This window comes from Ursus maritimus, unplaced genomic scaffold (genome assembly GCF_017311325.1).
Source record: "Ursus maritimus isolate PB19 unplaced genomic scaffold, ASM1731132v1 scaffold_6, whole genome shotgun sequence".
Classification (NCBI taxonomy): Eukaryota; Metazoa; Chordata; class Mammalia; order Carnivora; family Ursidae; genus Ursus; species Ursus maritimus.
Window position 1 is genome coordinate 83,535,924 of NW_024426774.1, and position 25,434 is coordinate 83,561,357.

A 25,434-nucleotide genomic window follows, 5' to 3' on the forward strand; every position below is an offset into this window, starting at 1 on the left:
ATGACTTTCCATGTGGAAGGACTGATAGCTATCATCGTGTTCTACCTTCTAATATTGCTGGTTGGAATATGGGCTGCCTGGAGAACCAAAAACAGTGGCAGCTCAGAAGAGCACACCGAGGCCATCATAGTTGGTGGCCGAGACATTGGTCTGCTGGTGGGTGGATTTACCATGACAGGTAGGTTCTGATGCCTCCATTCTGTGCTGCGCACCCCTCCTTGGCTTCTCATAGTGACAAAACAAATATTAGCCTTTGTCCTTTGGGGATTCCTTATGTTTACTGCTTATATATTCTAAAAATAATTTTACATTTATTTAAAACAAAAATAAAATGGTTTCACCTCAGTAGTACTTGAACAAAATGATTTTATAATAAATCGCTGGACAGACTATCAGTGAAATGACTGTGGGGTATCTGGACAGTTTGGTGGGTGGGAACAGAGTAAAAACAAAGAGGTGGAGAAAAGTGTCTTAGTCTTACAAATTATGTGATAAAGTCAGTGTCTCATCATATTCACTAATACAGGAACAAAGTTGTGACTTTGGGTTGTCTTAAATGATGAATGTCAATGAATATTAACTTGTGATGGTTTTCAATTGAATAAATCAGGGGCAACACAATTCCAAATTGATAGATGCTCTGTTTTGAAACCCAATTCTCATGCTTCATTCTAACATAATATAATAAAAAAAACATTAAAAAAAATGAAGACAGTGAAACCTAATTCTCCCATTTAATGAACTAATTCCTTCAGAGGAGACAATCACATATTAGGAATCCACAGCACTGGGGGAAAAATGATTTCCAGGAACCTTGACATAAAAGGGGAAAAGCTAGGGTGTGCCCTAACAGGAATGCCTCAGCCAGCGATGCAGCCCTCTCCCATTCAAACCACCTCCAGGCTCTGAGGGTCTGTTGCCCTGAGGTGGTTCTGTTTAAGTGGTGACGTGTTTCTCTTTTATATTCTTCTTCGTTGTAGAAAATATTTATGAAATCAACAATTTAAAATTGTGTCTTTAATATTATTTGATACATATTCACTAACAACACACATTTCACTTCTGATTCTTACTAGGTTTTTAAACATTAGTAATATGATCCACACTAACTTGAACTCTGAGAGCTCAATGGAAAATATCCCATCAGAAATCATAGCCAAATGATGCCCAATTTCAGTCCTGATGTGCTACTTAAAAATGATTCATCTTTAAATGAAATGGTTTACCAAAGCAGTCTGTGAAGACTACATCCCTGCTGGCCATCTGAAACCTATAATATTCTAGAATAGTTTATGGACTATAGGTTTTATTTTTCAGATATGCACATTGTATGTTCTTTAACTCTTTGTCAACTGCCTATGGTTTCATATCATCTTCATGAAGCTCTTTTTATTTGACCATTGTGAAAGGGCTCTGGGATGAAGTAAGGACATAGAGTATGTGGTTAACAAGGACCAGAGTCAGCACCAAAGCCAGGTCTTCTGGCAGCCACGCCCTGAGGCCCCTGCACATTCCACAGCATGCAGGCCTCCAGCTGAATTCACTTCCTTTCTTTTTAATTAATTTTTATTATGTTATGTTAGTCACCATACGGTACATCCTTAGTTTTTGATGATGTAGTGTTTCATGATTCATTATTTGCATATAACACCCAGCGCTCCATGCAATATGTGCCCTCCCTAATACCCATTACCGGCCTATCCCAATCCCCCACCCCCTCCCCTCTGAAGCCCTCAGTTTGTTCATTTCCTCTTCTGTTTACTCCCCTTTCACTTCCTTTCTTTATAAAGGCACATCGTTTGTAAAGAGGTCCTTTTTTTACCCTCTGTTTCTCAGTTTTTCTACATACACTCATATATAGAGTAACTTGTATCATGCAAATTATTTTCTGTGATATCTAATACACAGAATCATCCATAAGCCTACCATCTGCATATACGTTTACTGAAATGTTGGTATACATTTTCAGATGTTGTTTCTCTTATTATCCACCTCTTGATGGACTCCATACACAACTTTACATCTTCATTTTCATTGTTTATTATACTACAAACATTTCTTCTTTACCCTAAAGATCCAGATGCGATATTGGCATCTGAAGTGAATTAAAACATTGTGATTATATTTCATTCAGGTTTTTCCAGTACAAAGAAAATGAGAAGAAAAGCAAAATAAAACAATGAAAGTTGATCTCACTAAAAAACTGTTGAAAAGAATAAATGAGCTGCTCTATATCAAAGTCTTTGTTCATTGTAAATTTTGTTCATTATTATAATGTTCTATTACTGTAGTTTAACATTTTATCTATTGTGTTCATAAAGATATCCCAGATTTTGTTCATTTGTCATCTAGAATGATTTTTTCAATACAATAGTTTATTAAGTATACAGAAAAATTTAAATCATGGTATTTCATATGAAGGGTCATGGTCTAGCTCATATTTTAAAGATTTTTTTTCAGTCTTTCAGAACTGAAAAGAACCTTGGTCAATATCATAATTCACTTAAAATCTGAAACATAATATCTAAACCTTGTCAGACTCATTGATTGTATATATTTGATAAAGAATAAAGCTTAAAAACGAAAAATCTGTATAATTTGAAAGAATTCTTCTTCTCACTGGTGAATCTGACATGAAATATACAGACATGCAGAGCAAATTCTAGCATAAAAGGGGTGAGACTGGTAAAAATGGGAGGACTTCAACATGATAAGTAACCAAGTCTTCACTTCTGTAATAAGTTGATAATCATTCAATCACCAAGTTTGTTTTGGACAAAGGAGAGGACACCTACACAATGAAAAATGATCACTAAAAAGCTTTGTGCTCATAGGACTATTTATGCAATAAAACATTGCTGGTGTGTTGTTAGCACTTCCAGTAGCCTAGCAGGAGAATCTGGTCTGATTCTGCAGCTGTGAGAATCATTTCTTCAAGTCCCAGTTAGGAACCCAGTGGAGGGGGGAAACCCTGTTTATTTTTATTTTTATTTTCTTAATTAACATATAATGTATTTCAGAGGTACAGGTCTGTGATTCATCAATCTTACATAACACCCAGTGCTCATTACATCACATGCCCTCCTTAATTGTCCATCACCCAGTTACTCCATCCCCCACCCACCTCCCCTCCAGTGACCCTCAGTTTATTTCCTATGATTAAGAGTTTCTTATGGTTTGTCTCCCTCTCTGGTTTCATCTTGTTTCATTTTCTCCTCTCTTCCACTATGATCTTCTGCCTTGTTTCTTCAATTCCACATACCAGTGAGATCATATGATAATTGTCTTTCTCTGATTGACTTATTTTGCTTAGCATAATCCCCTCTAGTTCCATCCACATCATTCCAAGTGGCAAGATTTCAATTTTTGACAGCTGTATAATATTCCATTGTGTATGAATACCACATCTTCTTTATATTTGTCTGTTGATGGACATCTGGGCTCTTTCCATAGTTTGGCTCTTGTGGACATTGCTGCTATAAACATTGGGGTGCAGGTGCCCCTTCAGATCACTTCATCTGTATCTTTGGAGTAAATACCCAATAATGCAATTGCTGCATCATAGGGTAGCTCTATTTTCAACTTTTTGAGGAACCTCTATACTGTTTTCCAGAGTGGCTGCAAGAGCTTGCATTCCCACCAACAGTGTAGGATGGTTCCCCTTTCTCTTGCATCCTCACCAACATCTGTCCTTTCCTGACTTGTTAATTTGAGCCATTCTGACTGGTGTGAGGTGGTATCTCATTGTGGTTTTAATTTGTGTTCCCCTGATGCCAAGTGATGTTGAGCATTTTTTCATGTGTCTGTTGGCCATTTGTATGTCTTCTGTGGAGACATGTCTGTTCATGCCTTCTACCCAGGGAAACCCTGTTTAAATTTTCAGGAAGGCTCAGAATGAGAAGAACAATAGCATCTGTTATTTGTTAACACCCATGTAAAAGCTTCCAAACAGATGAGAGTGGCTGTTAAGTGCATATTTGTCCACTTCAGGATTTTGTATATGAATTTTCCATTTAAATGTGCTTAAAATTCCTTTGCTGGAAGGTCCTTTCATATTAGCCTTTAAACAATAATACTAACTTCACAACATTCTCTTCTTTGCTTTGTATTTGGATCAAAAGCCAGATAAATTTTGGCATGAACATAATAGAGACACCTGATAGTTTCATATACGTATTATTTATTTTACTTACATTCTTTGAGAATTCAGATAACTTTTCAGAGTCAAATTTTATTCCCAATTGGATGATATAGCCTAGAATTCAGACTCATATCTGGTAAGCCAACCTATGTTCCTCGTAATTTCACCCAAATTCTACAAGGGATTCTTTTAAATATTTTGGCAACACTCTTAAAGGATATAAACTATGAAGATTTCAGTGTTCCATTACCTTTAGCTTTTCAGCAGTAATCAAATGTGACATTACCTTCTCACAGAAAATGGTAAAGTTTATAGATCCTTTTTTGGCCCAATCTTGTTTAACCAACCTGTGTTTACTTTGGTTCCTTGACCTCCTCCTTCAGCTATCATGCTACAGATATTCTATTAAATAACACCTGAAGAAGATAATATTTCTTATTATTCTCCATGAAATATCAAATATCTTACTAAAATATCCAGATTAAAACAAAGAATGCAAGTGGGTATGCAGTCAACATTTCAAATTCTAAATGCTATTTCTGTGCCTAAGTGTATGTTGGGTACTTGGGAAGAGGGAGGGAAATGATAGCTTAATCTCACTTTAGGATGCCTTGGAGTAAAAGTGTCATCTCTCCTTTAACAATTTAAGAAAGTAAGCAAAATGTTATGATGGAGAACAGATCTGCCAAAATCCTATGTACCCAGGGTGTTTAAGAAGTGACCCTATTAATAAAAATAAAAATTTTTAAAAAGCACATACATCCACAACTGCATATGCATGCACTCCCCTCTCCGACCCCCTACCCCCCCCAGGAAGATAATTGTGATCAGAGTGAGAAGATCAATACAATTAAAACTGACCTCACGTTAGGGAGGCTGGGGGGGGGGGAAGTACTATTATTGAGAATAGAAATAGTCATATAATATTTTGTATATAATGTCAGACTTCGGTATATAATAATATTGTTTGAAAGTATTGATAACTAAATGGACTCAGAAAACACCCAGGGCAACACCGTCCAAGAGAAACATGGTGTGAGCCATAAAGGGAATGTTAAATTTTGTACAAACCACTTTAAAGAACATGAAAAAATAGGGGAATAAATATAAATAATAGAATATTTAACTCAATACATTGAAAATGTTTTCATTCCATCAGGTAATTAACACAAAAAAATTATTGCAACAGCTTACATTTACTTTTGCAAACTCGGTCTTTGAAATCCAATGTGTGTTTTACACTCAGAACGTTCAAACCAGACTAGCCATATTTTGGGTGCTCAGTAGTCACAGGAGGCTAATGGCCACTGTGTTAAACTGAGCAGGTCTAGCGTATGTTCAGTATGATGGCGTCTTTCCCTCACTGTTCGTTCTATTTCAGCCACCTGGGTCGGAGGAGGTTACATCAACGGGACAGCTGAAGCAGTGTATGTACCAGATTATGGTCTAGCTTGGGCTCAGGCACCAATTGGATATTCTCTTAGTCTGATTTTAGGTAAGTGAAAGTTTAAACCTTAGTGACCCACTCAGCCAAGCATAAAGAAGAGGAGTACAAATAACAAGTGAAATAACGAGTCAAACTGTGAATAACTATTGTGGGGGAAAAAATGTTACCAGAAATCTCTCAAGTAGATGTTACCAGAAATCGGTAACACTAATGCTTAAGATTATTTGATCCCTTGATTGTGGAGTATGTTTTTTAAAAATTCCTTGATCTATAGCAAGAGAATAGTGATTTTTTTTCTTTCAAAAACACTGGAGGAGATTATGCTAAGTGAAATAAAAAATAGTATAGAGGTATCATTAACAGGGAATCAACTTGAAATGTACCTGAATTTCTTTTTGTAAATCAAACTGAGAAAAGGTCAAGAATATTACATAATAGAGTTCCTAATTTTTTTTTGCACTTTTGCATTTATTGGATCTTGTGCTTAATCAGTGTCTGAATGCTATGCTCGGTGATACAAAGGCATTTTAGTGAGCGCCACACTGGTCCATGTTTTTCAATCCACATGCTTTGGATATACCGTCCAGTGACAAATGTATTAAGAAATTCACGTTTGGTTGTTACATATGTCTTGGTTTTGTACTCACAGTATATTTCAGACTGGTTCTTCCACACATACCAGTGTTCTAAAAAAATTTTCCCTTGAGAAATTATAGCATAGTAAAAGTTGGCAAAGACTATTATATTATGAATTTTTTATTTTCTCATAAACACTTGTTTAATTTATTTTAGGTGGTTTGTTCTTTGCAAAGCCTATGCGTTCCAAGGGATATGTGACCATGTTAGACCCATTTCAGCAGATCTATGGAAAACGCATGGGTGGGCTCCTATTTATTCCTGCGCTAATGGGAGAAATGTTTTGGGCTGCAGCCATTTTCTCTGCCTTAGGTAAGGACCTCTGCCTCTCTCTGGTTAACGGAACATCACATACCCAACTTTACTCCCTTAAGCCACAGACCAGGCCACCCACAGCCTCCCTGCCTGCATGAATGCAACCATCTCCCTGCTTATTGTTCAGCGCTCCTCCTCCAGTCTACACATAGTACAGACTCATCCTTCTAAAATGCAAATCTGATCATGTCCCTTTACTGTTCCTTTCCAAACTTTTAAGTGAGTGAATAAAGCTTTTTATGGCTTAGATTATGATTCCTCTCATTATCCCCCTCCTCCTTCCTTTTTCCAGAACTCTAGACATCACCTTCTCTCTGGCCTCTAACACTGTGAAAGCCCAGGTGTCCTCTACTTTGGACTCAGCCCCCGCCCACACACACACCCTTTTGCACATCTGCCTAGCTAACCAGGAAATATCCTTCAGTCTTCTCTTAGATGTCACTTACTCGGAGCAGTAACCCTGACCTTGCTGGATGCCTTTCCTGTGGCCTCCTTAGGCACCTGGAATTTTGTTTTCATTGGACTTGTCACTTTGTATGATTATATGCCTGTTTATCTATATCACGCCCAAATCCAACCTCACAAAAGGGATTATAAATTTCTTGAAGGCAGAACTTGTGCCTTGTTAATAGTCGTGATCTTATCACGAATGAATGAGTGAGTGAATCATCTCTACTTTCTTCAGAAGAGAAGAAAAACAACATCACATCTTTTCTCAAAGTAACCCTCAGGTACTGGGTCGTAGACATGTTTAGGGATCTAGAAAATGAACTTATACTCCAATAAATGCTAAGGACAACCTATCCTGGGCTCACTGATTCTCAGCACACTTGTAAGCTTTAGAAAACGAGAGACTTCAGTGGGGTGGTGGGAGATCTTCAGTCAGGCTTAATAACCTGGTTTTTGATCAAGGGGAAATATAAGCCATTTCACTGAGTGTTGAGGTCCTTCTTGAAGATGAACAGTGTTGGAAGTTCTACAACCTTCCTCAGTGAACTATGTCTGTGTTTGACATCCAGGCATCTATATAGGTTTCTCTCCATCTCTTCTTACAAATGAAGATAAAAGGCTTCAGGGTACAGCTAGACCCCAAGTGGTCAAACAAAAGTGAGATAAGACGAATGTCCTTCTACTCTATATATTCCAGACCACAAACTTCTGGCTTTGGTATTATCATCAGATCTGACCTCTGTAATAGCAGATATTAGTTTATGTTACCTTTCACTTTCTTTTTTAAACTCCTATATAATCTTACCTTCTTAGTCTCCAACTGTAAAATGAAGGGATGATTTGATGTAGAAAAGAAGAGAGTTTGATAACTATAAAATACTGTATAACTCAGTGGAAAATGTTGCACTTTCTTGGTACAATATAATAATACTCCACAATTACCCCTACACTTACACCTGATGAAATTATGTGTAAAAATATACCTCCCTTCCCATCTTGCTCTCATTAGCCAAGAAGCAATGGGTAGTTTTTTGTCATTGGTTTCAACACTCACTAGAAAATGTTGATTTTAAGAACAAGTGGCCCACTGAGATATTAAAAAAGGAGTGGGCTGAATAGCCAATGGAATACAAAATGTTCACTCTCATGGAATAAAGATCAATTTACGTAACAGAGCCCTAAAGGGAGAATTGAATTAATAAACTAATATTTCTCTTTTGTAAAAAGGTTTATTTATTTTAGAGAGAGAAAGAGCACGAGCAGGGGGAGAGGCAGAGAGAGAGAGAAGCATACTCTCCTCTGAGCGCAGATCCTGACATGGGGCTCGATCTCACAAACCTGAGATCATGGTCTGAGCTGAAATCAAGAGTCAGACACTCAACCAACTGAGCCACACAGGTGTCCCAACTAATATTTCTAAAGTATCTTGGAAATATAAACTTGAACTAAACTCCAAACATTGCTGCAATTAGTTATTTTTGTATGTGTGTATGTGACTATGTCTGTGTGTGTGACAATATATATGTAAAATATGTTGAGATATATATATATATATCCCTCTCTACATAGATGCACACACATATCAAGCAACATGTATGAAAACATCGCTGCTATTGCTTGAAATATATGCTCTGGCAAAGAGAAGGTGCATTTTTAAATTAACACATTTTCTTCAAAAATAATAGTTGAACATAATTCAAAATTACTGTTTATTAGAAATACTTCGGAATGCATAAGAATAGACAAATATAAGATCTATTACCACCCTGCTGTGAATATGCTTAATTCACCACTGAATCTTAGGAGAATTTTACACTGTCTTCTTGACATAAATGGACAACATCCTTTGCAAGCATTTTTAAAAAAGAAATACATAGTTACAGGTGCCTGTGTGGCTCAGTCAGTTAAGCATCCGACTCTTGATTTCGGCTCAGTTCATGATCTCGGGGACATGGGATCAAGCCCTCCATCAGTCTCCACACTGAGCACAGGGTCTGCTTAGGATATCTCTCTCCCTCTCCTTCCACCCCTCTCCCAACTCATGCACTCTAAATAATAAATAAATAAATAAATAAATAAATAAATAAATAAATAAATAATTTTTTTAAATGTATGTTTACACTTCTCACAACTCAAATTCAGTGAATTTTTATAACTTTCTTTATAGTTTGTTTATTTTTATGGCTGCATGAATGAAGTTATATTTCATAGCAGATCTGGAAGTATAACTTATTTTGCTCACTACAAATGATGGAATTATTTAGAAAATATTTTACAAAAAAAATTCATCCCAATCTTAGTAATGATAGAGAAGTGGGTGACTTCTTTAAAACCACTGAGTTGCAACCAAATGGTAGTATTTACCAGTATCCAAATTTTTAGAATCCTAGCCCAGTGATCTTTCTTCTAAGCATACAGTCTCCCTCCCTATTTTTGGAGGTGTCGAATTAATAAAATTTTCACTAATGGGTAGAAAATTAAACAGCAGCCCAAAGAGACAGGGTAATAGTTGTACTTTTCATAATTCATAATATATGACTTAGAAATGTCATTGTTAAAGTAGAAAACCAGACCAAAAGAAGAATGGCAAGGAATTGCTACTAAAGTTTCAATATGAAGTAAATAATTACAGAAAAAAAGACTTGTTAAATATCTATACAACAATAACTCAGTCAATTACCCAAAGTCACTTATAAATAATTGTAATAATTGACTGCATTCCCTTGTCTTCATCCTCCAATTCCTTACCAGACTTTTCATTTTATTATTTTGGCTTCACTCAATAAAATAATTTTGTTACCAAATCCAAAGCACTAAGGAAAAAAATCTCGAAAAATATTTTCTATTGTTATATTAGATCAAAATATTTTATGTTGCTCCTTCAGAAAATGGATTTTCATCTCTGATAGGTTGCATACACTGTTAGCATGCAATTGAGGAGTGGTAGCAGAACATAAGATTGCAATTAATGATATAAAAAATCACAGATTTGTTCCATGTATATTAACATTCTTATAATTGCTGTGTTTAACAATATAAAATATATAACTTTTGAGAACAATGGGGAAAGGGTTTGTAAAGCAGCAAGTGAATTCTGAATTGGAAATCCAAGAACCATAGTGGTCCAATTGTTCATTCCCTAATATTCTCATTAGAAATATAGATAACAACAAACATAATAAACTAATAACATAAGAAAAATACAAATTTTATTTCTAAGGCAGGTTTAAAACTCTGATATTGAAAATTACTTAAAAAGATTATGTTGAAATCTAAGGCCCTTCAACAAAGTGGTGTCCTAGCAGTGGGACTGGAATAAAATTTACCAATTTTATCATGTTCTTCTACAAAATTGACTTAAATCTTGGTACCTTATACCATCTGTCATTTAAAAATAAGGTAATAACAAATGTTGGAGAGGATGTGGAGAAAGGGGATCCCTCCTACACTGTTGGTGGGAATGCAAGTTGGTACAGCCACTTTGGAAAACAGTGTGGAAGTCCCTCAAAAAGTTAAAAGTAGAGCTACCCTATAATCCAGCAATTGCACTACTGGGTATTAACCCCAAAGATACAGATGTATTGAAGAGAAGGGCCATATGCTCCCCAATGTTCATAGCAGCATTGTTCACAATAGCTAAATTGTGGAAGGAGCCAAGATGCCCTTCAACAGATGACTGGATTAAGAAGATGTGGTCCATATATACAATGGAATATTAGCCATCAGAAAGAACGATTACCCAACATTTGCAGCAACATGGATGGGACTGGAAGAGATTATGCTAAGTGAAATAAGTCAAGCAGAGAAAGACAATTATCATATGGTTTCACTCATTTATGGAACATAAGAAAAAGCAGGAAGATTGGTAGGAGAAGGAAGGGACGAATGAAGGGGGTAAACAGAAGGTGGAATGAACCATGAGAGACTATGGACTCTGGGAAACAAACTGACGGCTTCAGAGGGGAGGGGGTGGGGGAATGGGATAGACTGGTGATGGGTATTAAGGAGGGCATGTAATGCATGGTGCACAGGGTGTTATATGCAAACAATGAATCATGGAACACTACATCAAAAACTAAGGATATATTGTATGGTGACTAGTATAATAAAAAATTCTTATTAATAAATAAATAAATAATAAAAATGTAAAAAGCTAACTAGGAGGCACCTGGGTGATTCATCCAGTTAAGTGTCTGACTCTTGGTTTCGGCTCAGGTCCTGATCTCATGGGTCACGAGACCAAGCTCGAGTTGGGCTCTATACTCAGTGGGAGTCTGCTTGGATAGTCTCTCCTTCTGCTCCTTCCGCTGCTTCCTCTCTCTCTAGTTCTCTCTCTCAAAAATAAATAAATCTTTAAAAGAACAAAAATAAATAAAAATAAAAATAAATTTAAAAAGCTAGCAGGGGTCAGAGTTAATGCAAAATAGAAAATGAATGATCGATCTTACCTCAAAGATGAGTTAATATATTGCACATAGCTAGTAAAATTATTGCAAGTTTTTATAGTAGTATTAAATTTAGTATATTTCTTGAAATTCTGAAGTCATGTCATGAATTTTGGGTGTACCACATAAACAAGTTACCAAAGCACCAATTTCACAAAGAAAGAATATTTTTAAACATATGTGTATTTATATACATAAGTACATATATGTATTTATATACATAAGTATATATGTATATATATATACACAAGTTACAGAGATTTTAAGATTTTTGTATGAAAACTTACATTAACTGTTACTGTATAATACATTTCACATGACATGGGGAAATACCTGCTGTCACTGATCATTCAATATATCCTTGAACAGAAAGTGGAATCCATTTGAGTACCTGATCACAGCATTCTCCTGTCTGCTTTCTTCAGGAGCCACCATCAGCGTAATCATTAACGTCAACGTGCAAGTTTCTGTCATCGTCTCTGCACTGATCGTCACTCTGTACACGCTTGTGGGTGGTCTCTACTCAGTGGCCTACACTGATGTAGTTCAACTTTTCTGCATCTTCATAGGCCTGGTAAGTGGAGCCATTCACAGATTTTCTTTCTTTTTTTACTTTCCTCTCCTTCTTTCTGAAAAGTAATGTGGTATTTTTTATGAACTCAGCAAAAATTAATAGAAATGTTATTTTCCATCATGAGTAATACATAGTAAGTCATGTACCATTTGAAATTTTAAATTTCTCAGTGAATTAATTGGACAAAACATTATAATCATTTTGTTAGATTTTGACAGAAAATATGCCCTCAGTTTAATTCTTAGAAAGGTCTAGGGCTTCTTTTCCTTCATGCCTATGTTTTATGGAAACTTATGTGTGCTCTTGAGTTTGAAGGCTACACACTTTACTCAGAGTTAAAATGCAACTAACCAGGGAGCCTGAGGTGGGCCTCAATCCAAGGACCCTGGGATCATGACCTGAGCCAAAGGTAGACACTTAACCAACTGAGTCACCCAGGTGCCCTCTGCATTGGTTTCTTAACCTTCCCCTGTATTTGTTTTAATTGATCCATAAGACAGAAAGTATCCCATTCAAAAAACTGTGGGTTTCGATATTAATCATCACTATTCAGGGTCTAAAAACAAAGAAAAAGTTTAATTATATAAGGCATTACAAAGAATTATTATGTATTGTTTATAAGTACTAAACTAAATTAGGTAATATACGTGTGTTTCATTTAGTAAAAAGTACTGCATAATTATGAGACATGAGTATTATTGATATTACATTAAAAGTGCTTTTGTGTATTATGAACACATTTTAGTCAATGTTGAGCCTTTGCAAACTCAACATCTTAAAATGTGAAGACTGTGTTATATATATATATATATAATATCTAAGATGTATCCAAGAAAATGGTGGGAGAACTCCATGCTGGGCACTGTAGTGGGTTCATACACATGTATGTTATCCTAGCTGGGTAGCCTGTAGGGCTGGTGCCCTTGGAGAAAGACCACAGAGAGAAGAAGCTAAGGCTGCACATCATGACTCCCTTCCCATGGATGATTAAAGCACCCTTGAGCCTCCTCTTTTTTCCTTCTTTTTCTCAGAATGAAAAGCTCTTCACTCTATTTTAGTGCTTATACTAAACACTTAGAAATGAAAACTGGAAGTTGAATCTCACACTCATTTGTGTTTTGTTTTTATTTTCTAGCATCTTTAATAATAGGAGGAAAATTTTAAAAGAACTGACTACAACTAAAATTATAGTTAAGCCATAAATTTACATATGCTAGCAATGATCACAACATTTCCTCTTTTTCCCTTAGCATCTATGTGCATTTCATGGAATCTCATTCACTAGTATCTTAGTTGAATTCAAGTCAATTTAATTTGCTCAATGACTCCTACTTTCTTGTTTTTAAATTGTCAAAAGCAAGTGGACAGTGCTGAAATTCAGAATTCTCCTTAGCATCGTTGTAAGCTTCCAGAAATAAATCTCTGTTCCGAATTTTGGAGGCAAGTTTGCTTTGGCAATGACAGATCTCTTAGCTGATGCACTTTATATACTAAGAAAGACAACACCAGGGGATGAAGCTACTTATTGATGATATATGTAATTTCTCATTGCTTTTCATGAGATCAGAACTTAAAATACACAGGAGCATAAATCAAGCATGACAGTATAAAGGTAATAGGACAAATATATGTGGGAATAGGTGTTAGAATGGTTTTCTACTACAAAATGTAACTAAACTCATGAGGAATTGAGTTGTCTTGGTTACTAGTTAAGAGCTTTTCAAACTCAATACACGAGAAACAAATAATCAAATAAAAAAATGTGCAGAAGATATGAATACTTTTCCAATGAAGACATACAAATGGCTAACAGACACATGAAAAAATGTTCAAAATCATTAGCCATCAGGGAGATTCAAATCAAAACCACATTGAGATACCACCTAATGCCAGTTAGATGGCAGGAAACAACAAATGTTGGAGAGGATGTGGAGAAAGGGGAACCCTCTTACACTGTTGGTGGGAATGCAAGTTGGTACAGCCACTTTGGAAAACAGTGTGGATGTCCCTCAAAAAGTTAATAATAGAGCTACCCTATGACCCAGCAATTGCACTACTGGGTATTTACCCCAAAGATACAGGCGTAGTGAAGAGAAGGGCCTTATGCACCCCAATGTTCATAGCAGCATTGTCCACAATAGCTAAATTGTGGAAGGAGCCGAGATGCCCCTCAACAGATGACTGGATTAAGAAGAGGTGGTCCATATATACAATGGAATATTACTCAGCCATCAAAAAGAACAATTACCCAACATTTGCAGCAACATGGATGGGACTGGAGGAGATTATGCTAAGTGAAGTAAGTCAAGCAGAGAAAGACAATTATCATATGGCTTCACTCATTTGTGGAACATAAGGAATAGCAGGGAGATTGGTAGGAGAAAGAAGGGAAGAAGGAAGGGGGGGTAAACAGAAGGGGGACTGAACCATGAGACACTATGGACTCTGGGAAACAAACTGACGGCTTCAGAGGGGAGGGGTGTGGGGGATTGGCTGGTGATGGGTATTAAGAAGGGCATGTATTACATGGAGCACTGGGTGTTATACGCAAACAATGACTCATGGAACACTACATCAAAAACTAAGGATATACTGTATGGTGACTAACATAACAGAATAAAAAATTAAAAAAAAAAGAAAGAGCTTATTGACTTGACGGAGTAAAAGACAAAGCTTGATTTGTTTTCCAAGCTTCAAATGACTATACATGCATACATAATTAATGAATCAATTCACACCTTAAACTACCTGCTTCTCTCAAATTCTCCAATTCTGTTTATTTTATTACCATCCTTGGAGCTCCACAACTGTAAACTTGAGGTTCATCTGTTCATTTTCTCTCTCTGACCTCTTCCTGCTGTAACCTAAGGGCTGCTCAATCTCCCTTCAGAAACTTTTTCATTACCAATGTCTTTCCATGTCCAATATCATGGCTCTATTTAAGGCCATTATCTGGTTATATCAGTGCACCTACTGCTTTTCCTGACTCCTCCTTCTAAGCTTACTGTTCACGTCTATGATATTAAAATGCAGAAGAAATATAGTAAAATCTTTTTAAAACTCAGAAGAAATGCCTCTAGCTTCCAGTTGCCTTCAAAACAAAATATAAGCCCCTTAGTTTGCAATTCAAATCTCTTGCCCTTTATTTATGTTGATCTCTCCCATTTCCCTAAGCCACTCCCATACCAGAATACCTTGTCACTCAAAAGATCTGTGTGCATACCCTGTATGTTCTTCTCCTCTTTGCCTTGTTCCACCTAGACAGCCTTCCCATTCTCTTCCTTCTTCTTTTATTAGCAATGGGCTCATCCTTGAAGTTTTGTCTTACCTATCAAGTTCTCAATCAGATCTTTCTTTGTCACTTTAATAAATGGACATCTTTCTCTAAGTCAAAGAAAACATTAAAATTTTATATATGGATATACTTAATGTTCTCAAATTTAATGTTTTCTTCCCAAAGGTTGGCTGACTGCTCCTATAATTGATATGACATGGTATAATTAGGCACAGGTATAGATAATATGTTACTCTAACTTTTTTTAATCAGTATTTGATGGCGTCCCGCAGAGAACATGATTCCAGGTTCTTCTCTGTCTGAACAAGAGGAACAACTGAGCTATGTGATCTATGAGAACACAAAACATGTGTCTAAACCTTGTGTATATGAGACAGGCAAAAGCCATAGCTTAACTCTGTCACGTCCGTCTTTGGTTGCAGTGGATGAGCATTCCTTTCGCCCTGTCACATTCTGCAGTCACCGACATTGGGTACACTGCTCTGCATACCAAATACCAAAAGCCTTGGCTGGGGACCATTGAATCATTTGAAGTCTACACTTGGCTTGATAGTTTTCTGCTGTTGGTAAGTAATGCCCTTACCTGAGGAAGGCAGTCTCATTTTTCCTAAAATTAACCGCATTTTTAAGATTGAAGGTTTATATGTAAATTTTACTTACTGGCTCATGTCTTTTTCTGCACTGACTACTTCCTGTTGGAAGGATAGAGCCACTTACTGACTATGGTAGCTGACTGGTGCCCAAGTGCAGAGAGAAGCCTTAAAGAGAGAATGTCTACGGTGTGATGTATGGTGCATCCACATTTCTATTGTGCTTGCATGTAAAGAACACCATGCCCTATCCCCAGGGACTTGCCTAATCTGAGGTCAAGCCACCTAAAAGTTTTAATTTGGATTAAGGCATTAAAACAAGTTTCTTCTGAAATAAGTAACCCATTCAGTTTAATTACTGAGTAAGTAAATTATTGCCAAAAGTGCAGATGGAAGTTGGGAAAGGGGGTGTCATTCAGGAAAGATGCCAAGAAGGAAGTGCTGGGAAGTCAGAGACAGCTTAGGAACTTGCAGAACTTTGGGCTGAAGGTGTTGGTAGTGAGATGTGGGGCACAGAAGAAATAAAGGCAGATCACAGATTGAGGGGAAAGACAAAAGAACCTGCCAGATTTTGTGATCTTGCTAACGAGAGGGGTTACTTAAAAAGTAAAACACTGTATTGAACTTCAAAATAAGAAATAGATTAACATTTATTATTATTAACATTTATATCAAAATTAAAGGGACATTATTTTTGTTTTCTTTTTAGAGGGTTTCCTTTTTAGAGGGTTCACAATATTTTGTGGTTTCACTTTGTATTTGTGTCACTTTGCTAAATTTCAGCAATTAAAGTAGATAATGTCTGTCTCAGTAGAGAAATTCCTGGTAAGAAGGCAGGAAAACATACAAACAAGTTGTTTCCAGTGGTGGGTGGTGGAGGGCTTCTTTCCCAAGGTTTGTTAAGAAATGAATTGGCTGACATTTTTCTAGAATGGCTTATAATTATGAATTGAATAGAGAAAGGGGTTAAATATTACAAGTATGTGAAATTATATCTGCATGGCTATTTATGGTTATATATGGAGGAGATTATGGCACTCAGAGAACATAGGCAGTCTGTTGATAATCACACCATTGTCTGAGTGAGGGATTGAGATAAAGCATCAAGACCCTAAAGTCATTTCTCCTACACTACACTTTAGTCCTTAGATTTATTAATCTTCAAGATAATGCATTATATCCAACGACTGCTAAAGTTTCTTCCATCTCCCAAAATTATATGACTACGTCATGTTCATTCTTCAAAATGTAGTATAAGTGGTAGTGAAACGATAGATGTTGAATGGACGAATGAGTGAACTGTAGAAGTATGCCTCGAAATGTTTCACCAAGGGTCTCTGATCTTCCAACTGTCTCTGAACTTCCACCTGTCATAAAGACTTGTAGAGTCCTGCTCTGGATACCTTCCAGGGATCTCCCAGTCCCACCCTGAACCTGCTCGCTGACAGCATTCTTCAGCTGGCCTGTTGTGGTGGCCTTTCACAGTCTCCATGCAGCAGCCTGCCCACATCTCACTTGTCCGAACCCATCTTCCACCTTAGTCATCAGGGCTTCTGTTTGTCTGCGGAGGTCAGATTTTACCTTACTTACAAAGCTCTGACAACTTAAATGTCCGGAGAGATTGGCATGTAAATGGTTCATACAGGCATTGAAATTATCGATGAATATTCATTGGCATAGAAAATGTTAACAATATTCAGACAGTCCTGATTTATAATGGTTCAACTTAATAGGTTTTCAACTTTGCAGTGGTGAGAAGGCAATAGCATTCAGTAGAGGCCATACTTTGAATTTTGATCTTTTCCCAGGGCTAGCAATATGTGGTATAATCCTCTCTCATTGTGCTGTGCTGCGGCAACCAGCCACATCTCCCAGTCAGCCATGAGGGTGAACAACAGATACACTGACTAACATTCTGTACCCATACACCATGCTGCTTTTCCCTTTAGGTATAGTATTCAATAAATTATAGGAGATATTCAGCACTTCATTATAAAGTAGGCTTTATGTTCAATGACTTGTCCAACTATAGGCTAATGTCAGTGTTCTGAGCATGTTTAAGGTAGTCTAGGCTGAACTATGATGCTCAGTAGTTCAGGTGTATTAAATGAATTTTTGGTTTTGACTTCAGATATTTTCAATTTATGATGGGTTTATTGGGATGTAACCCCATCATAAGAAGGAAGATCTGTATGGATTAACAGGTTGCAAACCAAAGGAAGAGTTTTGGAATAATATAGACTTGAGGCATGGACTATGAATTTTAGAATTTCTTCTTTTACTTTTTTTTTAACTTTTAAACATGTATAGGTTTTATACAGAGGAGATTATCCTGGAATCAATATGTAACAAGCACTCTCATTAGCACAGAGGTGAGAGTGATAAACAAGATATCCCAGAATTTGGAGCCCAGTGAGGGAGACAGGCAATTTAAGAAACAACTTCAGTACATTGTAATATGGAAAATTCATTCACCAGTTCACTCATTCATGTGATAAATATTTATTGAACACTGCATACAAGTCAGAGAACCATGGCAGTAATCATGGGGAAGGTATTCCTCAGCATCCTCTTTAGCCACTCCCACACAACTTAACCCTTAATTAAGCCAAGACACAGTGGTCTCAGAGCTGCTTCATTGCTTTTTTCTTTCTTCCTTATTCACACTGAATTCTCTGCCAGGTGTTCTCTTCTCTCTCCATCTCTACGTAGTGACACCCTCTCATGCAATTCTGTAGGTTTTCCTGATTATCATGCAGTTGTCCTTCCTCCCACTTCCCCCCCTCCCTCTGTTACCCCTGAATAATTAATTGTTCTCATTTTTCTTCCCATACATACCTCCTCATACCAGGCAACAAATTACATTATAGTTCACTGTCTCCAAAACTTTTATGATTGCATATCCAAAATAAGAATTTAAGCACACTCCCAGTGTAGATATATGTAGTTATGAATTACTTATATAGAGTGTACTAATACGTTGTATAATCATTTAATAAAAAGAATGTAACATATAAGTATGAGGTAAAAATGAGTATAAGTAGAAATTCTAATATTTTCTTTTATGCTCTTTTATATTGTCTTGAGCACTCTGCACATGCCACTTTGGAAGACACTGTGTTGCATTGACTCTCCTAGTGAACAGGAAGCTCCAGAGCAAGAACCAGTCCCCTCACAACCATCCTATTACCTGGTCCAGAAATATTTACTGGGTTTTATTGATTCAGATTAAAGTTTCTCCTTTCAGAATCTTAATTTTTTTGAGACAGTTTTGTGATGGTTAAAACGTCCAAATGAAAATAAATTGAAGGCTTCTGGATAGTTCTAATGCAGTTTGAGGTAGGTAAATTAAAGAATAGAAAATATAGGGCTACATAACAATGAAGGAAAAAAACTTGAGGAAATTCTGCACAGTTGAAAACGTGACAATAACATGATCGCAACTGAGATGTTTGGCATATAGAACCATACATATGACTATTGTGAATGTGACCATAAAACAAAAAATCTTATTTAAAAATACCTAATAGATATTGTTTGCCTCCAATTCATTTTGAGTCCCTCTTGTTCCCATGCAGATGCTGGGTGGAATACCATGGCAAGCCTACTTCCAGAGGGTCCTCTCTTCATCCTCAGCCACCTATGCTCAAGTATTGTCTTTCCTGGCAGCTTTTGGGTGCCTGGTGATGGCTCTACCACCCATACTCATTGGGGCCATTGGAGCATCAACAGGTATATCTCTTGCAGCTTTGCTAATTGACCAATTACCACCCAGCTGCCCTCCCTCCCCTACTTGCCCTCTTAACCCCACTTAGTTGATTGTTTCTCATCATATTCATATAGAGACCTTTATTATAGCATTCAGATAACTGTATTATAGCTCAGTGCCTCCAGTTTTTGATTGCTCTCCCCACCAATAAAACCTATGTGAGCATACCCCCCATGTTGATATACTTATAAATTGTGTATATGTAATCCTGTCAGCAGTGGTTCTCAACCAAGGTGCACATTGACATCATCTGGGGAAGAGAAGAGATGCTTTTAAAAATACCTATTTCTATCCTACCCTACAGGGATTTTATTTTAATAATCTAAGATGGAGCCAGAGACCAGTGTTTTTTAAAGCCCCTTAGTTGGTCAAAGTTGGCCTGAGTTGGACGTTACTGGCTTAGAAACTTAACTGGCACCTAAGGACCACTTTGAACTTGAGATTCCTGCTTTACATTTTTTTAATAGTTTGTTAATTAAAAAGTTTCTTTCTTGGAGAAATAAATTAGTAAGTGTGAAGGTAAAGGTAAAATTAAGGCACTGAGACTTAGATAATATGTTAATCAAAATTGGTAAAAAGAGATGTTTGTAAGATGCTTGTCTACTAGTTAGCCTCTACCTAAAACCTTTTTATAATCTCACCATTAATTTAAGTGAAATTGTTAATTATTCCTGACACTTACGTATTTATGCTATACAGCTTCCAAAAGCATTCATGAAAATACATCACAGTAACCAAATTCAAAGAAGTCCTGTAGGTAGAAGTCATTAAAACAGACTATATAAATTTACCTTTCACTCCACTGTGTTTTGTAAAGATGATACAGGGTGATAACACCCAAGGCTATTTTGATTTTCAAGTAGAGCTGCTTATTGGATTATGTAAGTTTTACAAGAGCAGTCATGGTTCATAGCATACATTCTCCATTCCAGTTGTTCATCCATGACATAAATATTTAAAAAGTTGACTGACAAATGTGATTGTGTGTCTTTGAATGAAAGATAGCATTTATGTCACAATCAGAAAACAGATCTGGCTATGTATGCGTGCTCATGCATGTGTGTGGGTGTGCGTGTGTGTGTGTGTGTGTGCGTGTTGTAGGACAACAGACTGAAAAAGCCAATGTAAACTCTATTTTTTTTCTTGGATTAGGTACACATTCTTGGTTGTTATTTCTGGTACCATAACATCTCAATGAAAGCTATAAAATTGGCTTCAACAAAGCATAGCTTTGAACAATTGTAGTGGAAAATAGGGAAAGAAAAAAGTGGTAGGATCCAAGGAAAACCACTCCTATTTGGTCCTTGAATTATGCCATTGAAGTTCAGCAAATAAAAAAGGAGCTATACAAATGTACATTTAAAGATTGCATTGTAATTCTTCAGTACATGATAGTATAACTAAACAGTAAAGAACTATATATTTTCAAAGATAAACTTATTTTTTCATTTGTTTTCACCATGATTTTCTCCATCTTGCATGGTGCACAACAAGATGTTTTTGTACCCTTTACAATAAATTCTTTTTTTTAATAATTTTTATTATGTTATGTTAGTCACCATACAGTATATCCTTAGTTTTTGATATAATGTTCCACAATAGATTCTTAATAGCCATTTTCTAAGTAATAGGAAAAAACATATTAGCACAATGCAGAATTTCATTTGTTAAAAAAATCAATTCAAAGATGTAATTCCTTCTATGAATTCTAGAGTTCAGCAGACCAACTCATCTTAAAATTTAAATAATCTTACAGCCTATTTTACTAGTGGCTCATCTCAGGTTCTGTTGAGGAAGAATATTAATATTAAATAATATTAAAGTCCTAGACTGCTAATGCATAGGTTTGTATAAATCAAAACACTCAGGTTTTGGGCTGTATTTAAAAAATTAATGGAAATTTTTGGAAAATAATGCTGACAGTGTTTAATTGATCATACAAGTCCTTCAATTATGATAAAAAGACTTAAGCTTGCCAAAATAAAAAATATAGTGTCTTATTTTCTTTATAATATCAATAACAGATATAATTTCTAAGTTTCAAATTTTATTATTTTCCTTTTTAAAAAAAATTTTTTATTGTATTATGTTAGTCACCATACAGTACATCCCTAGTTTTTGATGTAAAATTCCATGATTCATTACTTGCGCATAACACCCAGTACACCATGCAATACGTGCCCTCCTTACTACCCATCACCGGCCTAGCCCATTCCCCCACCCCCCTCCCCTCTGAAGCCCTCAGTTTGTTTCCCAGAGTCCATAGTCTCCCATGGTTCATTCCCCTTTCTTTTTATAATAATTTTTTATTATGTTATGTTAGTCACCATACAGTACATCCTTAGTTTTTGATGTAATGTTCTGTGATTCATTATTTGCATATAACACCCAGTGCACCATGCAATATGTGCCCTCCTTAATACCCATCACTGGCCTATCCCAATCCCCCACCCCCCTCCCTTTTGAAGCCCTCAGTTTGTAAGTTTCAAATTTTAAAACTTGAAAGCACATTTGCCTATTTTATTTTTTTTTTGAAAACCATTTATATATTTGAAGAAACTGCATGTTGCTTACTTTGGCTTTGTGGCTTTAAAAAACATTTTCAGACACTTACATATATTATTTATTGTATGAAAATGTGTGGTTGTATAATTTATGTATGTAGTTTTTCTAAATGAGCTTCACAGTGTTATTTTGCAAGATAAAATAAATTGGTAATACTCTGTAATGAAATTTTACTCCAAAGGTTAATCTATTGCACTAACTATAATTTGGTGAATTCCCAGATTTAGCTGAATATTACCATCATTCAGAAATATGCAATCAGAATCTTTCAGGATACTCTGCATTGTAAAGGCATGCCCGAGAGATCCCAGTGTTCATTAAGGTTTGCAAACCACTGAATTAATCCAGTGATGGTTCTTCTTTTTACTTCTTGTTTTAACAAAATCAAGCACTTGCCATTCTCTGCCCATTTCTTCCTTATCCTCACAACTGTCAAACTGGTTCATTGCTTTTAACAGCCTGGCTCACGGACTCAGCCAGATATGTGCTGTAAACAGTTGCCTATGCATCTCTGGTGCCCATGCCCTCCTGCTTCCTTGAGACTCTTTCTATTTTTCATGTTTTGAGTCCTTTTACACAGAGTCCAAAATCCTCCTGAAGTGCAGCCTCATATCTGCACTTTCTACTCAATAAAGCAAGGACTTTCCTTTATCTATTGTGCCTCCTGTTTCTAGTAAGTGGAATCCAATGCAAGAAGGAATTTAGTTGGGAGAAAAATGATGCTGAGGAAGCTCCAAAACCAAGTTCATATACAGGAAGAGGATGGGTGAGAATAGCTCCTCTATTGTCTATACATTAATGCATGTGTGACTGAGGACTGAAACACTAAGTGTCCTCTCACATCTCCAGCTGGTTGAAGAAATATTCCACGCTTTTGTTTTAGAACATCTGTTTTCCATTCTGAACAATTTGATGTCATAATTACAGGAGAGAAATACAGAGTAGGTAGGTAGGTAAGTAGATAGAAGATTGATGATTGATAGGCAGACAGATGATGGATGGATAGATAGATGATAGATAGATGATAGATAGATAGATAGATAGATAGATAGATAGATAGATAGATATAGATAACAGGTCTTATGAATAAGGCTAAGTGTAACCAAAACCCACTAGAAGCCAGAATTGTATATAAGACAGTGGACTTCCCACCTACTTAGACCAACATACCTAGTTAGATTTCTAGACCGAATTATAGACTTCTCCTCTAATTAGACTTATTCATACATTCTGAATTTATTTCAAAAGCTCCAAGTAAATAGGATGACCTCCAGATAGATAAAGAACACACGGGTCTTTGGTTGTCTTTATATTTGTTTTTCCTGTTCAACAGACTGGAACCAGACTTCATACAGGCCTCTAGATCCCAAGAGCAACAACCAAACGGACATGATTTTACCAATTGTTCTGAAGTACCTCTGCCCTGTGTACATTTCTTACTTTGGTCTTGGTGCAGTTTCTGCTGCTGTTATGTCATCAGCAGATTCTTCGATCTTGTCAGCAAGTTCCATGTTTGCCCGGAACATCTACCAGCTTTCGTTCAGACAGAATGTAAGAAAGATTTTTTCAGACGTAACATCATCATTGTTGTTGCTGTTGTCATTCCATTTATTGTGTCTGTAGTATTACGTATTTATTAATATCCTATTTTAAATTGGGCCCTAGTTTGATTAAGCACACAAGGTTAAATAACACTGAATTTTATTGAAGCTGTATGTAAACATTTTTAATGCATGTTATCATTCATGTTGGTGTGGAAGGGAACAAATCAACACAGGCATTTTTCGAGAGGTACAGTCATATTGCCGTAATTTACATTTCTTGTCTTTCTGATGAGTCATGAAACCTAAAATAGTGAAAAACTTTGAATATAATCAAGTATGATAAGAAACTTGAAGCAGAACATAGTGAGTAAGTTATTTCGTGGGCATTTGTGTAGCATCTGTCCCACTCTTCCCTTGAACTCCCAAGTCTATATTGGTAAGAAAATTGCCTCTTAATGTGATTGACCTTATTGAATCAAGAGGGTGCAGAGCAGCACTGTTGTGTCACTGAGGAGCCAACAGCCCCTATTCACCTTCTTCCTTCACTAAGGCTTTGTCTTTCTCTAGTTTTCCTAGGTCATAGTGAACAAAATGATCCCACTTGTTTTTTAAGGTGGCTGGACTTAAAGATGGTAGGACTCCCAGGAGATAGCAAGCAAGGGTGGGCCATCCCTGCTCACAGCCACATAGGAATTATTCCTTAATATGTTAAGTATGTGAAATCCTTTCTTTCATTACTATTCCTGTATGACAGCACATTGGCTCACCTCACTTCTCCCCTGCATGTTCAGGGAAAGGTGTATCTGCTTGTGCTTCCACAAATGGCACACAGAAACCCCTCCCAAAGGCCCACCAGGGAAGCCACCTAGATTGCTTGCTACCTATGCTGTGGTTTAGGCTGATTTTGACCTCACTGACCTAGACGAACCAGGGGAATTGTTTAGACCAGCTTTAAAGCACAGAAATGCACCTCATTCTTCACCTAAATGAGCCAGCTCACTGTGTGAAAAGCTGTCACTGTGGCAATTTCTTGCAGGCATCAGACAAGGAAATCATCTGGGTCATGCGAATCACCGTGTTAGTGTTTGGAGCTTCTGCCACAGCCATGGCCTTACTAACCAAGACCGTGTACGGGCTCTGGTACCTCAGCTCAGACCTTGTTTACATCATCATCTTCCCCCAGCTGCTCTGTGTGCTCTTCATCAAGGGAACCAACACGTACGGGGCTGTGGCAGGTTACGTGTTTGGCCTTTTCCTGAGAATAACCGGCGGGGAGCCGTATCTGTACCTGCAGCCCTTGATCTTTTATCCTGGTTATTACTCTGATAAGAATGGCATATATAATCAGAGATTCCCATTTAAAACCCTCTCCATGGTTACCTCGTTCTTATCCAACATTTGCATCTCCTATCTAGCTAAATACCTGTTTGAAAGTGGAAACTTGCCACCCAAATTAGATGTGTTTGATGCTGTTGTTGCAAGGCACAGTGAAGAAAACATGGATAAGACAATTCTGGTCAAAAATGAAAATATTAAATTGGACGAACTTGCGCCAGTGAAGCCCCGGCACAGCATAACTCTCAGCTCCACTTTTACCAATAAGGAGGCCTTCGTCAACATCGACTCCAGCCCAGAAGGGTCTGGGACTGAAGATAACTCATAA

General features: G+C 36.8%; 1 protein-coding gene across 1 annotated transcript; it reads left to right on the top strand.

Moving 5' to 3' along the window:
- On the top strand, positions 1-25,434 carry SLC5A7 (solute carrier family 5 member 7). Its single transcript, XM_008699132.2, has 8 exons — positions 1-178; positions 5,523-5,636; positions 6,381-6,536; positions 11,860-12,008; positions 15,726-15,869; positions 19,472-19,625; positions 23,561-23,778; positions 24,808-25,434. The coding sequence occupies exons 1-8, from the start codon at positions 1-3 to the stop codon at positions 25,432-25,434; spliced, it is 1,740 nt and encodes a 579-aa protein (XP_008697354.2).